This window comes from Etheostoma spectabile, chromosome 4 (genome assembly GCF_008692095.1).
Source record: "Etheostoma spectabile isolate EspeVRDwgs_2016 chromosome 4, UIUC_Espe_1.0, whole genome shotgun sequence".
Taxonomy (NCBI): Eukaryota; Metazoa; Chordata; class Actinopteri; order Perciformes; family Percidae; genus Etheostoma; species Etheostoma spectabile.
Genome location: NC_045736.1, coordinates 26,962,916 through 26,980,529, shown reverse-complemented (window position 1 = coordinate 26,980,529; position 17,614 = coordinate 26,962,916). Strand labels below are relative to the sequence as shown.

The 17,614-nt window shown below is 42.7% G+C and overlaps 1 protein-coding gene across 5 annotated transcripts in view; it reads right to left on the bottom strand.

Moving 5' to 3' along the window:
• Positions 1 to 17,614, bottom strand: part of arhgap46a (Rho GTPase activating protein 46a) — a 35,025-nt gene that overhangs the window by 11,576 nt on the left and 5,835 nt on the right. For 2 of the 5 annotated variants that reach the window (XM_032514183.1, XM_032514185.1), the window contains exon 2: positions 9,474 to 9,980. In XM_032514183.1, coding sequence (XP_032370074.1) covers positions 9,474 to 9,980 — 507 coding nt within the window. Of the gene's footprint in view, positions 1 to 646; positions 922 to 9,473; positions 9,981 to 10,136; positions 10,393 to 17,614 lie in introns of those variants that run through there. The other 3 variants (XM_032514182.1, XM_032514181.1, XM_032514186.1) reach the window with 3 other exon arrangements.

The window sequence follows — 17,614 nt, the reverse complement described above, 5'->3', positions numbered from 1 at the left end:
AAGCCATGAGACAATAACTCCAGTGTGTGACCAAATATCGCCTAAAACTGATAGTGACTAGAATATAAATATGGTAATGTTATATAAAAAATTAGCCAATGTTTGGTTCATCTAAATATTCACATGGCATAAAAGTCTGCCTTCTGACTCACTAAATCAACATCTGGACAGTAAATCAGCAAGCCACATGAAAAGAGGTTGATCTGAGAGAAGTCAGGATTGCAGTAGTTCACAGCTGAGAATATCTTCACCCGGGTCTAAAAGGTTAATTATTTTCCTTTTGGTTGAGCAGCTGGGCTAACTTCAAACCCAATGGGCCATTGCTAATCCCAGCAACCTAAAACAATCTGTCATTAATCTGGTCACGCTGCTCTGGTCTGCTGCCGTTTACTCGGCTGTCCCCTCATAATCATCCCCTGCAATCACGACTTTTCATTCCTCGACTGATCAAAAACTTGCCCTCTCAAACCAATGAGTGTGTCCAAAGCGGGCATTATTGCACATACTACACGCAGGGACACAGTAAGCGGCTGGCCTGAGTAAGGCACATGTGACGTAGTACAGAATATACAAGCTCAGAAGACTTCCTCTCTTAATCGAAGGTCAAACAGGTAAATAAGTGTGAAGGCAGGCAAAGGAGACTTACCTTCCCTCCCTCCAACCTCTTCTTAACATTCAGTGGGGTAATTAATTAGATCAAAGCGGATCACCTTCTGTCCTTGTAGGTCCAAACATAAACACAGATCAGCGTAGAGCCAGACCAGGCGCTCTCAAAAGGCTTCCTTTTTCCAAGAGCACTACGACTTAGTTAAGAGTTGGGCTGCAACGGCAGTAAGAGGACGCAAACGGAGGCGGAAAGAGGAGGAGTGATCCCCCTCTCCTCCCCACATCTCTCTGGAACAATGCTGAAACAATTCCCCTGAGGTCCTCAAGCCAACGGCCAACTTCCTTTAGTCCTCCTAGCTACAGCTCGCCATTCTCTCACTCTCTCTCTCTCTATAAAGTGAGTCACACCACCTCAGCAGTTTGAATGTAAACAGGCTCTCATCTTCAAACAGTCCCACGTATTCGCCAATCCAGGCAGAGCCTAAAAACAGCTGGATCTCAGCCACCTGGCACAGCACCAGGACAGCATGTCACAACCACCTCACTGAGACCAACCAACAAAGTTTATTGCCTAAAAAAACACACAGACAGACCCACGTGTGAAGACAAGAAGCGCTGATGGATGGGATTCACCCCAAACCACTACTGTTTAGTTGTTACGAGCAAGTGTGAGTATGTATGGTTACACGGGTTGGAGAGGGGGTTGATAGGTGACAGCAGTAAACATGAGAAGCCACTGTTTGTACTCTTTCAAACAATGTATGTTTTCTCACTCTGGTCCTGTCAAGCAGGAGGAGGTGATACAAACGCTACAAAATCATTCCCACCTCAGCAGCTGACCGTTTAGCACCAGTTTGCTACAGCAGGAAAAGCTCACACCTGAAACATCAAGGCTTTTCTTATAATTGGACGGCTAAAGAACACAGCTGACATCACACATAAAACCACAATAATCAAATTCCCCTTCTATTATCCACAACCAAATCAAATCTTGTTGTTCACACATAAACCCATCTTGGGTTCATGTGACGACCAGCTATAAAAAACAAACAAAAAAAAAACATGAATCTGTCTTCCATGTTCTTGGTGGGCGGGTGATGTACTTTATGAGGACTGACCCTGAGATAGAAGTGACTACTGCTTCCTGTCTGAAGAGGTCCACCGGAGGGCTTCCCCATAACAGGAAATGCCTAATGTAATGTTCACATGCTGTGCCCAGGGCGGAAGTATGGGCTAAACCTTAATTATAAAGGACTTTTTATATAGCTTTACTACATTTTTCACAACATACATGAAAGATTCTATATCCCTGGGCCGCTGTCCTTAGAAGCTCAATTTTCATGTCCACAAAGTGTCTATACTATTACTTCATGTCCATACAAAACACTAAATTATATATCTTATGATGAATTCAATAGCAACATTAAACAACCTATTGTTTAAGGACTGAAACCTGACACATTGATGGGCCTGTGAGGAAGTCCAGCTCACAGTGTTGGGAGAGAGGGATTTTGTCAGGCTTTGTTTCTGTTGTCTGCCTACTATTGTCCCACTCAGGCTCTGCAAAGGTCTGGCATGTTCTCCCCTTCTAGCACTGGCACATGTTGAACGTCAGCAGGGAGTTTGGTGCAATGATCAATGCGATTGCATGGGGGCCGGGAGAAAACTCCAACAGTTAAGGCTTTACAGTGTCTTTGATCTCTATCCAAAGCCTCTAATACCATTGCATAGAACAACACTTGCATATCAGTACACCTCAGGTCAACCAAATAAAGTATGATTACAAACCAAGAACCAAAAGAGAGACAAAGACAATGTTGTACAATGGTGAGAAAAATACAACAGACCTAAAGTGGAGAGACGATTGGTGGGGGTGGGGTGAAGGAGAACAGAACAGAGCTTGGGACACAGGAGAGGAGGGTGTGAGCATGTGTAAATGAGAAGGGGTGGGGATTAGTCGTGGGAGAGTGCAGCACGGGAATGAGCGGGAAGGCTGGCATTCCTCAGGGCTCATTCAGGGGCCTCTGTGGCAGTGTGGGGAGATACACAATGCATGGCTGTGCCATCGTCACGGAGACGCCTCTGTCAATGACAGCAATGGGGCAAGAAAGATAATAGGGACAAACTGAACCTGAGAGAGCCACCTTCTACCACCAGACAGCAAAACCGACTCTTATGTAACACTAAACAGGCCTGGACTTTACTCTAACAATAGTGAAAATTGTTTAGAAAGGGTGTGTTGCCTGCTAGTAGCCACCTGTCAGGTGTTTAATGTTAGCTGAAGGTGGGGATTATGCACAGCAATTTATCAGAGGTTAAATGATACATGATAATTATCAGTGGGAGTGTAAAAAATCTTCAGATTTTCCAAATCCCTCGCTGTTTGTGAAAACATAATCCCCAATGTAATCCACTATTTCTTAAGCACACATGATAAGACACACAGCACATGTCTACACACCTATCCTTCGCCTACATTTGCACTTACAAACCCGTTCATTCAGAACCCGGAGCTAGCATGCGAGACCTTTAAGAAGAGAAATGTTAGATAAAACGAAGTTAGAGGCCCTTTGGAAACCAAAGTGTAATCTGATTGGCCTCTGGGTCAGCAAATCCACTTAACAGTCAGCAAATTTCAATTAGTCTCAGTAGCTTTGGTGTCTCACACCCACAGCCCACACCCACCTCTGTCACTGTTCTGAATATTGCTGTGGTCAGGTCGTCTCAATAACCAACTAAATATACTATGGGGCTGTCAGCAGATGTTCTGTCGCTGCCTTCTTTCCTGCATGGAATAACAGTTGTTGGAAAAGCCATCAGCTGAGTCACTTTGGCAGATAGGGATATGGATTTTACGAAGCTCTAAAATATACCCAATGGGAACAGCGAGGTCTGAAAAACAGGAGTTATTATTAACATTGGCTTGACAGGAAAAGGAAATGGGGTCGCACAGGCCAAGCTTCTGCTGCACAAACACCTCAGAGTGCAAACCAATGGGATCACTGTGATCTGCGTAGAGGAAGGAAACTGAAAAGACAAAGAGGATTCGCTCTATGTAACAATGTTGTAACATTCAAAGCGATTTTCTTCTTTGTTGTACTTTTAAAAAACCTGTCATAAAAATATCAGTGAGAAGAATAAAATAAGATTTTTGACTTGAAGCAAAGATTGTAGCCCCTTAGTTCCTGTCAGGCACCTCCAGAGAACCAGCTGTCCTGCAACAGCTGAACTGACGCACCTCCCTCCTCTGAGCCAAGATGTCTACCAGTTGTGCATGTCTGTGGCTCCTGCAGCCCGACCCCCACTGTGGTGCTGGGTTGGGCCAGAGGACAGCCACTAAGATCATTTTGAGGCCAACCCAGCTGGATTCCAGAAAGACGCGCCTCTAAGAAAATTGAAAGTGTATCTGCAACTCTTTTTTTTGTGACAGCAGATTACATGATAAAAACTGAACACACACACGAAAATGTTTCCAGTCACTCTCAAGTCTAAAAGATAAGATCAGGCACACAAAAGAGCGCAGAAAAACAACAAAATGGTAGTAAACAATGATGTCCCATTAGAAATGGATGTGAAAACCCTGTAAGCACCCTGAAAAATACCATCTCTGCATGCTGCAAATCAGCTGAGGCAGCCAGAGCAGCATGCCTGAGGCCAGTTCATATGTGGTGGCACTGGTTCTTCATGAAAACACTGGAGATTCTACCGTACCACAGCACCAGTTACTGAAGTTAACTGTAAAAGCAGGGTTTCAATAATTTCTAAAAAGAGGTTGTAAATACACTGCTTCAGTGAGACATACAACTGTAGCTCTGTAATCTAGTTCTTGACAATATCATGAAATGTGTATTCACAAAGTGAAACATGACATGCATACCAGAGTTTGAGTTGAGTGGGAGGCAGTGGGAGCCGAGTTCTCGTAAGGAAGGGTCTGAGCTCCCATGAAAGAGTAAAATCCTACATTTGTGGGAGTCATTAATAATACATTGCCAACAACCATCATTTTAAAGCACAAATAGATACTAATACTTTTTCAATATATTTAGTGTTATTCACGTTAAAGAAATTGAAAAGGCCAGCACCAGTATGAACTGTAAGAGCACATGTCCCATAGCAATATGCTTTTATGTATAATCAACCCTTTTTTTAATGTTCTTCCTAATGTTAAATAGTTATATGTATGTCTTTTTTTGTTTCTGTAGCCTATTTACTATTTCATATTAATGTTTAAAATGCTTAGGAATGCACCAATAACCAAGGCAAATTCCTTGTTAAGTGCTACTTACTTGGCATTAAAACCTTTTCTGATTCTGATTGTTTAAATTTTGTTGTTCTTTTTTGTTGCTTTTTTTTTAAGATTGTTTTTTGGGGGCTTTTCCCTTTTTTATGAAAATGGATAACATGAAAGGGGGAGAGAGAAGGGGGATGACAGCGAAGAAGGTGTGGGTGGGATTTAAACCCCGGGCCGCTGGGGGGTCAGCCACAGGGGGCAAACGCCTTTTACGGGGGGTGGAGTTGCCCCACAAATCCCCTTTTTGATGTTAAGTAAAGGTTAAAATACCGAGTTTCGAAGGCCCCACCTTTTTGCTTGGGGGGTAAGAAGGAATACAGAGACCAAAACGGGCTGAAAAGGAAAAAATGTACAGGTCAAAAAAATTTTTTGCACGTAAAAGGGGGGTACCGGAAATTGCCCTTTTGTTTTTTCGCCCTTGTCACAAATGTGAAAGGGTAACAAGGGAATGTGACAAAAAATTTTTTTGCTTTTTAATCACTTTCTGTCTGTTTGACGCTTTCATTGGGGCCCCTGTCTATTTTAAGGGAAAACGTTTTTTAAGAGCTCAAATCTGTAGAATAATTTTTACTCAAGATTTTTTGGTTTTATTTTCTTTGTATTTTTTACGGTGTCTTACGACGGAAATGTGGAAATAAATGATCAAAGGACATCTGTATGATGCGTGGCATTATTCAGTGTAATTACAGCAGTGCTAGCTTTAATATATGTAATTACATTCAAAGCTCCTCTGTTCTGTTGTCATTGTAAAACACATTGTATAGCAACTTCCATATGTAGTCTGTACATTTAGTCTGTTTATATCCCCTTAAGTTTTTATTATTTTTATACTGAACCAACTAAGTCTACAGTGTGTGAGCCAAGAACGTACTTCAAACTAGGGCTGAGTGATATAGAGAAAATCTATCTAGATCACTATATTCTTGACCAAATACCTCAATATCAATATTGCAACAACATTGTATGGTTGACTATTGGTGCTTTAACAAAATGTTATTTACACAATGAGATTTTTGATAAATATTCTCCAGAAATTATTTAATGACTTTGTGGGTAAAGGTAAATAATAGAACAGCTAGGACAGTCTGGTAAGTTCAGAAAAGTACATCACTTTACTGTAATGCAGCCTGTGATACCACGTAAAGACAACACATTCCCATATTATGATATATCCAAAATGTAAGACGATTTCTAGTCTCATATCGCGATATCGATACAACATCGATATATTGCCCAGCCCTACTGCAAACCCTTTCAATTTACGTTAGTTAATTTAGAGACCCCCACAAAGCTCTGATTATAACTCAAACCCTAGTGTATAGAAACAAGATAAGGACACTGTACCTGTTAACCAGACCAAAGAACTTAGATACATAACATGCTGACAAGTTCAAAGTGCATCTTTTTTGCCAAGGAAAAAAAGAAATGGGCAGACTTAAAAACACCATCTGGAAACAGCTGAAAATCAGCTTACAACACCGGAAGTGTAGAGACAAAATATGTCTTTCTAGTGTGCGTAAAGATTTTGTGGCTATGTCCTTAGAGTGGTGGGAGATGAAAAGAGTGAGAGGCCACCAAACGTGCAGACAATGTGTGACTCATTAAAAACTTTATCTACCCCATAAGACGCCCCCTTGTTTCCTAAATAAACCTACTGGTGATTTCTCCTACATGACTCATAGCCAGACAGTCTCAAGCACATGAGGAGAAGCTTGTTTGTTCTTGGCTTTTTTTTTTTTATACTTTTGCTTTCATGTGCATGCTTTATTAAAAAAAACATATCTCTAAAAACTTCCCAAAAATATAAATTAAAATAAGTTGTTTAAAGTTCTGTTTTTTAGTTGGTTGGCACTTTAGGGGAAAGCTTTCTACATTTGTCCTTTAGTTTCCCTGAAGACCAAATTACCCAACATTCCTTTAACTAAACTAGTTGCAAACTCATATAAAGCCAGCTATCTTATCTACACTTTAACGTGTGAATCTAATTCAACTTAGGTATAGGCACATACAAATAAACAATGGAACAACCTAGACGGAGTTGAGGTTTTAGGTACTGATATAGCCAACTTTGTGTAAGCTTTCTAAATCTTTTTAAAGGAACCCAAAGCCAGTCAACAATCAGAAAAAGCAAACTTCAAGACTGAATGCTATATCATTACAGGGCTAAATGAGAGGGAACACACAGGTCATTTGGTGTTCTTCTCCATACAAGATACCCAGACTTCCTGCTCAGAGAAAGCTCTCAGTTGGGGGGGGCAACTGGGTTTATACCTTTGGTTCTTTTAGTGGTCCATTATACGTACCAGACCCCATTAAAAAAAAAAGAGTGCTGTGCCTGCGACCCTGACACGAACCACCTTGGGCCACTTCTGGGTTGTCTTACACCATGCTGTCATGTGTCCTCAGCAGACTTTTAACATTCACTCAACCACAGCAGGTCTTTCTGGAACTTATGTGCTGTGGAGAAGAGCCCACACACAGTGAAGACGGGCATACGCACAGATTACAAACCATCTATGGTGCAATCCCAAACAGATGTCTGGTTGTTGACGACAACAACACACAGACACCGACAGTGAACGGTTAGTGAAACTGAATACAGATACAGTTAAAAGCTAGTTGATCTGTAACACCTTTAGGTCCTACATTGTGGTAAGAGATCAGTTTGCTTCAGTTTCCTGTCCCTATAACCACATTTGACTAACATGTTGACCTCCTGGAGACCACGGTACTTCCCTGATGAGCTTCACAGGCTCAAAGTACCCAGAAATTCCCAGAACATGTGATAAGACTCGGCCAATAAATAACAGATTTGGCACTCTAGTTGACACGTAGGTGTGCTCGTTTCAGCATGAAAATAGACAAATACAAAGATATGAGCTTTAGAAAGACAGGGAAAGTAAGCAGCATCAACCAACTAGTGCTTAGAGAGACACACACAGGGTGTGTTTTGTGGAAACTATCTATTATGCACATATTTATTAATAGCCCAAAACAAAAGTAAAGTAGTGCTGAAAGAACTGGGATTGTCCCATCTTCACAAAGAACAGCATTGTTTTTCAAAGGTCATAAGTTAAAAACATTTCATCTCCGCCAAAATTTCCCAGAGAGGAAAAAAACACATGAAGTCTAAAATAGCTGAGACGTTCAAATCAAAGACTGAACGATGAAATACCCTATTACTCTAATGAACTTAAAAAAAAAGTTATGACGGGAAGTAGCATAAACAAAAAAAGGGAAGAGGATATTCACATGAAATTCCCTTACACTCCTCTGTTTCGTGGGAGAGGACAATTAGCTAACCTTAAACCATTGTGACCCTTATAACTCTTCATTTAAACTTTCTTCCTTGTTCTTACCCATTGATCCTTGGCATTATCATTATGGCGGGCCACTAACTAAAGACAAGCCTTTCTCAGCCTTAGTTTTCATCCATTTTGAGCTGTCACATTCCACCGCCTTTGTGCATTTTGTGGTGGTTTCTAATTACCTGCTAAAAAATGCTGGTGAGCATGTGAAGGGCCATATGGCCAAGTAGGGTATCAGGCTCTTCAGCCTTCCTCTGAGGAACACAGCTGATCATTGTTTTAGGGGCGACAGAAAAGGCTGTAGGAGAGGTTGAATCACTGGGACAAAGTGAGACCCTGTGGGAGTTTTAACACTCCCCATACACACCAGAGGCAATGCAACAAGGCCTCCAGTAGTGTCATTCAACAGCCATGGCTGACCAATTAGTTCCCCCTCCACCTTTACGTAATCCCAAAGGATCGGAGGGTCAGAGGAGAGACCTCCTAAGGGCCAAGGTGAGGTATAAGAAGAGCCAGAAGGAACCGGAGAGCCAGAGTTGCCACGGCAGAGCCTCTGAAACCAGCAGGGTTCGCCTTGTTTATAGGCAGCTGGAATGTAGCGGTTCTGCTTGCTATTAACCACAGAAAACACTCTCTCACATGCCTCTTATGGGTAGGCTTTCACCCATACAGGGTGTTACAGCTTTTGATGCCTTGGAGCCTAGATTGGTGAAATGAAGCATTGGAGCAGAGCAGGTCAGGGTGGTTGTGAGCACACAGAAGGACACTAAGATGGCCTCAGTGGACCTGTGCCAGGGGAAACAGAAGTGGCATGTCTGGAATCCGGCTTGGAGGGAAGAGACGGTGGTTTGGACGAGGCCACAACGCCAAACACTTGATGGGGTCTCTGAATGACTTACTGTTAGGGGCCGTTCTGCAGGGGGGGGGGTCATAAGCTGTAATATAACGGAGCGTTCTCCCCATTTGGTAGCGATTTGCTGAAATGGCTGAGCACGGTTCACAGGCGATAGTATGGAAACATGGGATATATGGAATGTTCAGATAAGTGAGAATGAAAATAAAAAGCAGTCTGACTTTGAATTGAGTGGTCAAAAGCCAAAATATTCCTGCAAGTTCTTAGAGCAGAAGCATTTGAAAGTCATTACGACTCACATTGCCACATGCTAAGATGACTATCACATTTCCTGGTAATTTGATCCACTAATGATTAAGCATAAATCACTTTCCAGACTTACTGTAAAGGCTACTGAAGGCTTGGTCAGGCTTACCTCTGGGGGTCTTTACTGCCGTCTGTGCCGTTTTTGGTGCTGCTTCCGTCTCCTTGCAATCTGCTGTCCACTGCCGGGTCCAGCTCAGGGTTGGCAGGCTCATCATTGGTCTGTGGAGCTCTGGGGACAGGGTTGTCTCCCTCCTGCTCGGGCAAAGGTGTGAAGCGCCCCTGGCTCCCTACACTGCTGATACTCCCCGTGTTCCCATGGTGGTGCCTGTCCACGGCCCCTCCAGCCCGCTTGGCCTCACTGCATCGCCTCATGGCCTGGAGCTGGGAGAGGGGCACTATATCAGCTCCCAGGGGTCGATGCCAGACTGTGCGACGCCCAGTAGAGTTGTAGTAGTAGAAGCGGCCACTTTGGGGATCGAATAGCTCCCACCACTGGTTACCGTCTGCCTGGCGGACAGGAACGCCTGAGGGGGGATCCCAGCCGCACTCACCAGTGGTCAAGTTCACATACATACGCTCACGGGAGCGTGGCTCCAGGATCTCCACCCAATCAGAGCTGAAAGAGAAGAAACAAGCCAAGGACAAGGATAAAGAATTATTGACAGCTAAAAAAAAATGACAACAGATTAACCACCAACAGGATACAAAGATGCATTGGGGGCCACGGTCACGCCTGAGTACTAATCAACTTGACAAGTAGTAAACAACTCACACTGTTTGACAGATTGAGAAGGCTAAAAAAATGACCGCTTGCCCATATGTAGAGTGTATCAATGTGTGTGTCCCCCACTGCATCCATCTGTGTGTGTGTTGCAATGATGTCATCTTTTTGGTAGGCAATGGAGCAGCGGGAGTGATGGTGTGTGTTTCCTTAATAAGGGGACAGGTGGACTCACTCAGTGAGACACCAGGCATGGAGTCAGCAAGGCCCAAAGAGAACCATACACTCCGAGTGCTACTAAGGCAAAAACCACCAAGCTTAACTACAAACACAGAGTGGCAACCGCCAACTCAGCACAATACACACAGACAACAAAAAAAGAGACAGTGCAGAGGGGAGGAGCAAAAAAAAGAGAGGCAGAAAGAGAAATGGAGAAAACGACCAGTTTGCAGAAAGGTATACATGCAAAAGGCACAGATACGAGTGACTACCAATTACATGCGATTAGAACATGAACAGAATTTTGGCGAAATTACAGGACACTATCTATCTGTGTCAAACAAAGAGTGTGGCATATTGCAATTGAAATGTATAAAATGTATATGCAGACGTGATCCACCAATTAATTGGACTGATTAATGCCATTTTGAAATACTCAGCATCGATCGATGCCTGTGCTCACAAGAACAAAAAAAATGTCTGAGTGCAGACACTTCTGCAGGCAGCCTTATCAGCGTGGCTCAGGCTGTTTCAATTTGGCCATTCTGTGGGCAGAAGTCAGCGCCACAGCAGCAAGCTTTGCGTTTTCAAAACTATGCTGCAAGTTATAGCCGCCAACCAAACAGACTAAACATAGATAATGCAGACAGAGTTAAATAAATGTTAATTTAAGTTCATCAATTTTGTGTCACATTTATTATTACTGATTTAAATTGTTGTATCTTATCAGATGCAAAAATTAACATATCTGCATTTTATATTGTCCATCCTGCTCTCTAAATATTGTCATTTGGACATTAAAATAAAATCCATAACTGTCAACCACTAATATGCTGCAACTACCTACATAAAATCAAGGTCCATAAATATGTCTGACAAAGAAGCGAGGACTGCAGTTTGCTAGTGCCATTTATCCAGGCCATGCTACTCTTTAGTGGGCTCCATTATGTCTCCTTTGATGTAGTTCCCTAATGCCGGCCTTAACTGTGCCAGCAAATCCATACGGGAACAGAAACACTGCAAACAGGCAGCAAGAGTCCTTTCCCCAGGGTCAGACACAGTAGATGTCTAGATCAGAGCCAGAGAAAGGACTCCAAATATTCAATAAATCACAACACTCCCTTCTTGTCTCACATAATGACCACTCATTTTCTCTTTTTCAATACCCCACTCAACTCCTAGCCTAGTATCTTTGAGAGAAAAGTGCCAGTGGGAGTGAAGCACTGTCACAACAATCCGGCATAGTTTGGATATTTTCCCAGCTTTCTCTGGACAGAGAAGCTTTTCTTCTCTCCGTCACGGCTGTTTGTCACAGGGGGCCTGCTGTCCAGGCTACCTGTGATGATCAGAAGGGGCATGAAGCTTAGCACGGATAAGAGTTCCTACAATGTCCACCACATGTACCAACATTCATTCCCATGTGCCTGCCAAATCAACCCTATGTGCACCCCCGGCATCAGAAATAGAAACAGAGCAGTGTGGTGCCAGTCAGGTCTGCCAGGGTTACAATGTCATCGGGTTGACCACAACTCATTGGGAAAACAGCTGTTCTCCGTTTTAACCGCAGAGCCTTGAGGAACTTTGACATACTACCTGTTCATCAAGTATTAATTATCAATCTACGTCTCTTTTATGTGCTCCCACCAGGCTCTTCGTCAGTTGATTTAACTGCCAGGTAAACATAGAAAGAGCATGGAGAGGATATAGGAGCCTTTCACATACGGTCTTCCCATGTGTCCCAATGCTTTATGCTGGGAAGCCATCTGGTCCATCCCTTCACACCAGGCAGGCAGCCCTGACCTTAGTGGACTCAACATGAAGGGTGGTTGGAAAGGTATATGCAAGTGTCAAAAAATGTTTTTTATGCGTGTTTGTTTGTGTTGCAGGGTTTGGATTCAATATAGCAGAGTAGCGTTTACAGTCTGAGCTACCACAATGAGGCCCAACTATCAGAAGATGACTTACAGACTAATTAGATTTGCAACACTTCATGGGAAGGAAGCCTAGCAAATAATGGGCCATTCAAAGCGGAGGCCAAACAGTCAATACCATCCCACACATACCAGCGCCTTCATCCTTTTACAGCTCCCGGCCTCCAAAAAGAGCCCTTCCCACTCTGAGAAACTGATCTCTCCATGCTGCATTCCTTATTATTCAGCTCTGTGTTTGTCATCACTCTCTGTATTATATTGGCATCCAAATAAACCAATCCTTAATGAACATGCAGTAAGGGAAAGCTGAGGCTGTGTGTCCCTCTGTGCTTATTTTTTTTTTGAGTCCCAAAACTCCATGGCAGTGATGACATTGGGGAAACCAGCACAAAATGTAACATGCCGGACACCGCAACAGGAAACCAAGGATGGGGGTCAACTGTGGAGGCCATGGCTGACGAGTTTAGCAGCACGGGATGTAGTGGTTGCATAAGGACTGTTCCCTCTGGGTAAATAAACAGCAGTTAGAGCTGAGAGCGAGCCTGCTGGGCTCTGTTGACACGACCAGATAAGCAGGAAGACAGACCAGTGTTCAGGTTATGAAATTCCTGGAACATCGCTTTCGGGAGTACTCAAACAACATGAGTGATGTCCATTACATGGGTTTGCTTAATACAAAGGGACTTGTCTTCCGCAGGATTTACCAGGACATTTTTATTTCTTTCACATTTAAAATGAAAGTATGAGCTATTTCCACCATAACAACCTATCCTTCAGTCTCAAAATTAATTAGCGGACAAACACCAACCCAGTTGCTATACATTTTGGTAAAAAGTTACTGTCTGTTGTACTAATTAATTTAACTTCAGCCTACTCAGCTTTAGGTGATTCTCTCTGAGAGGCAGACAGATAAAAGTACAGTGCAGGACTCCAAACAACTGAGGCAGTCTGCGTCGTCCTGCAAATGTTCATAAATGGTTTGGAATGCAGTCTGCACCAGCTCAGCGAAGTACAACTTCAACACAAATGTTTTATATTGAACTAAAATTAACTCATTACACACATGGCCCTTTGACTAGGACAGAGCACCTGATTTTCCTCTGGGGAAAGTCAATCTAATTGAAGCAGACTTGCATGCCAGAGACCCATGTTGGGGGTTTGTGTGGTCCTAAATCAGTACTTGATTGCACTTCAGTTAATACAGGAACATATGGTGTTTTTCCACTGCATGGTGCCTACTCAACTCGCCTCTATTTGCCTTTTTTGGTTTGCCATTACAAAAAAAAAGTCCCTGGTACCTGGTACAACCTCAGGCTAGGTTCCAAGCGAGTTGAGGCCATACCAAAAGATGACGTGAAAACCTGCAGACTACTGATTGGTGGGGGGCTAGTTTTTTTTTTTTTTTTTGCTACCTCCAGCTTCTTTTGAAACTAAATGTGTTTCCTGCTATGGCAACCAGCCACGGCTCGCCTCACACATGAGGCAGGACTAATCTGCAATGGGAAAAGGAAGACGGGTCACCTCGGCCAAGGCGAGCAGGTAGCATTAATGGAAAAACGCCAATAGAGAGTTGAGGAGTAGGATTTTTAAGCTAAACTATATTGTTTAATTGTAACAGTGGGGGTATCATTTTCCTGGTGACAATTCAGTCTCAAAAACTGTCTGAAATCTAACTATGAAATACAATGTCCTTTTTACTCTTGCCTGTAATAACACACTCTCTGCTCTCTCGTGGCACACAGGATCTTTGTCTCCCATTTGGGTCAAGGAGACGCTTCAGCAGCATATGGTACTATTACAAAGTAACTAAAAATAAAGCTTGTCAAATTGTACAAAAAAAATCTCTGCAAACAGAGCCTGCCACTGAGACCAAGAGGACAATACTGACACAGGCACACATACAAAGACGTGCACACAAGCACACCTTCTCAACCATCTTGTTACTCTTAGTCCCAATGTGCCAATGGTCTCCTTCTGAAGGAGAATTACTTCATCTATCATCTACAATTTACAGTCAGCTCCAAAAATAACTAGAACTGAGAGCGGTTTCCCATAGTGAGGGAAACAACAGAATATAGCTCATGGAATCTGCTCCATTGTTCTAAACCAACGCCAAAGTGTAAATGGCACTTTTCCCAGAAGCGGTAAACATAGAGGACTGGACAATACATTCACTAGAAATAGGGCAACTAGCTGCCTTGTGTCATTGTCCAGCTTTGGATTTCAAACAAACTTAAATACCAATGTGGTTGTTGATTTTGTCAAAAAGATAAACAATACAGAGAAAAAAAAAGATTGCTTTTTTTCTGTGTAGCAAAGAGTTTTGACCAAACTATGGTAGCAGTGTTTCTGATTTTTTTCTAGATCAATATACGGCTTATGCGATAAACGCTGATGGAAACGTCATTTGCCAAAAAAATAATAAATTGCACTTAAGTTTTAGGTCCTTGTATGGTTGCAACCCGCCACAAAACAAAGAAGTTTTAGTTAATTTCCGCCCAGTATTTCCGCTCTGTTTGCACACATGATGGGTGTCAACAAAGACAGATGGAAGTGGACAAACGAGGATACGAGAGACTTTTTGAATTTAATTTATCAGGAACTCGCAAAGGAAACGGCCAACAAAAGGTTAGGACAAGCCGCGGGGTAAATGGAAGGCACTCAAACAGCGAGACATGTCTCAAAAAAAAGAGTTGTCTCACAGCGGTGCCGGAGGGAAAGTAAAAGGCAAGTTGCATCTGCATCATCACAGCGATGTGTTGATAGCATCGTTGTTTTCTTATTATAGCTTGATATGTTGCTATCAGCTGGCACATAAGCACTAGCCTACAACTTGTGCAGTTATTGATCATTTGTTGGTTGACAGCACAATCCATTTTGTCTAGAAAAACTTTGTTTGCAAAAGTTTGCTTGAATGTTGTGCAATTCAGTGCAAAAATGAATGGAAACACCTTAAAATGTCTAAAATCAATTCAATATACAAATTTGATTAAAAAATTGCACGTGACGCACAAGTTTTTATTCGCTTTAAAAGCCATTGGATGGAAACACACCTTCACCAGCTTTGTTTTTTTTACCGGACTTCAGATAATTTGATTGACAAGTGAATGGAAACTTAGCTGTCGTTGCATTTCTGATGGATATATAGGACACCGTCAGAAACTGAGCCAAATGGGTGTACTGAATTAATTTATCCATAAACTTGTCAAGGTGAGATAATAGACAAAATCGGCAAACCAGCTAAGCATCCACTCACCAATCTGGACTCTTGTAAGGCAACCTCTAACCTTTTATAACAACAGACTATTCTGAGCTGTTGCTTGTGACCGTCCCTTGTGGACCAAGGCAGACTGGGTTCTCACACAGGGCCTGCCATTCATCTAGGAAACCTTAGCACTCTGTTCATCAGGCACAGCAACAAGTGCCAAGGTCCACCCTGGCCAGTATATTTACAGCCCTGCCATTTCCTATTTAGACACATAAAACCTCCTCAGATACTGGCCTTAAAACAAGAGATTGCTCAGAGAAGAGGAATGAATTGAAACTTACCTAGCTGCACAGGTACAAAACTATTAAACATTTAGCAAAAAAAAAAAGAAAAAACACTGGTAATTTGCACTCTCGGGGCAAGCAGAGGCATGTCCCTCAATAAAATACAAGGAGTGATCTGCCATAAGCAGACTTCTGTTTGATATGTTTAAGTACAAAGTCTATTCAGGATGGCTGCTAGGCAACCTGCTTATCTAAATACTGTAAAACAAGAGCAGGGACACAGACCGACTACTGAGTGCTTGGCGGCAGTTCCAGTAGCTGTGACTAACGATGAGAGTAATTGTAAATCTGGTATGTTGAGTGCTGTGGCCACCGTCCCGTTTACTGGAGTGAAGATGGCAGCAGTTTTGCATCTGCAAGACATGACTGCACTGAAACAGTCTGAGAGACACACTTATAATAACATAGGGCTATATGGGTTTACTTTCCACTTCACTTTTCTCCTTAAAAACTTTAGTCAGGATCAGGGTGCAAAATTAACTTTTTTTGTCCACTTGCCAAATGGCGAGTGAATGTTTTTTGAAAATTGGAAACAGAGCTGGGACAAGGTGTTATGTGGGTCGTCACTGTGCAGGACGCGTTAGGCTTGTACACTCAGGCCAGGCATCCAGAACAACCATGGGGAGAGTGCACGTGTCAGAAAAACGCCCTGCACCTGTCATATACACATTCTTTGGACCTTTTGTTTAACACCTTCCGTTCCTGCCGTGTCACCAGAGTTAGAGGTCAGTACTCATGGCACAACTGGTCCCTGTGTCTGTGCGTGTGTGTGTGTTGCATTTAATGTAACAACAAACAAACCTGCATAATGACTGCTAAGTCTGTCATAGAGCAATGGACTTCTGAGAGGCCAGTTGGCATTCATCTCCACAAAAACCCTCATAAAAGTTAATGCCGGGGGTTAGGATGATGGATCTTGTTCTGTGACTTTAACAGTGATGTTTTTTGTAAACCAGATCCACAGGGCTGCATACTGCCCGTCTTATTTACTCTTTTGCCCCGTGTCAAAATTTACACTGGGTTTATCCATCTTCTGTACATTCACTGAAGAATTCAGATGATCCAAAGGGAAAATTCAATGGGCAAGAACTTGGCTTGATCAATGAGACCTTTGAATTAAATGTATGACTTATGCAGGACTTAAATATTACACAGATTTGTCAATGTTGACAAAGATTGTGTGACTGGATACGCTGAAATAACATAAGTTATCACAGACAGGGTGGACAGAAATGCTTGCATTTCAGAAAACATTTAATGTGGACATAGACAGCGTTTTTAAATTGAACCACATTAATGGGGACAGGGCCCAAAAAAGATTCAGACCTTCTCTATCTACTTCACCCCTCCCCCCTCCTTCAGCAGCAGTTGTCAGTGTCCATTTTTTTCACTCCTCGTGTGCTGACAAACAAGTTCAGGAGTCGTCTTTCACGGCAAGACACGTAAGGCATGATAGAGCCGGCCGTGAGCCAACCCAGATACCAGAGCTGCAGGTTGCCAAGGAAGGGAAGAGAGGTAAAGCACTTTAAGACTAAACAGCCGGGCAGCTACATGACTCGTAGAGGGAAGAAGGAGAGCATGAGAGGATAAAGATGAACAAAGCTCATCCTGTCACCTGATTTACCTCCAAATGGGCTAGACAATAACACGCTTTTTACACTGGGTGTAACTAGTATTATTTTGAAAAAGCAGTAGGGATACTGTATAGTAGTGATAGATGGATTTTATCGGCCGGCTGATATATCGTGCCGATATTTGCGTTTTTACGAGTTTTCTCCCGGCATTATTTACAGAGAGCCATCCACAGGCAGCTCTGTGTTGCTGGAG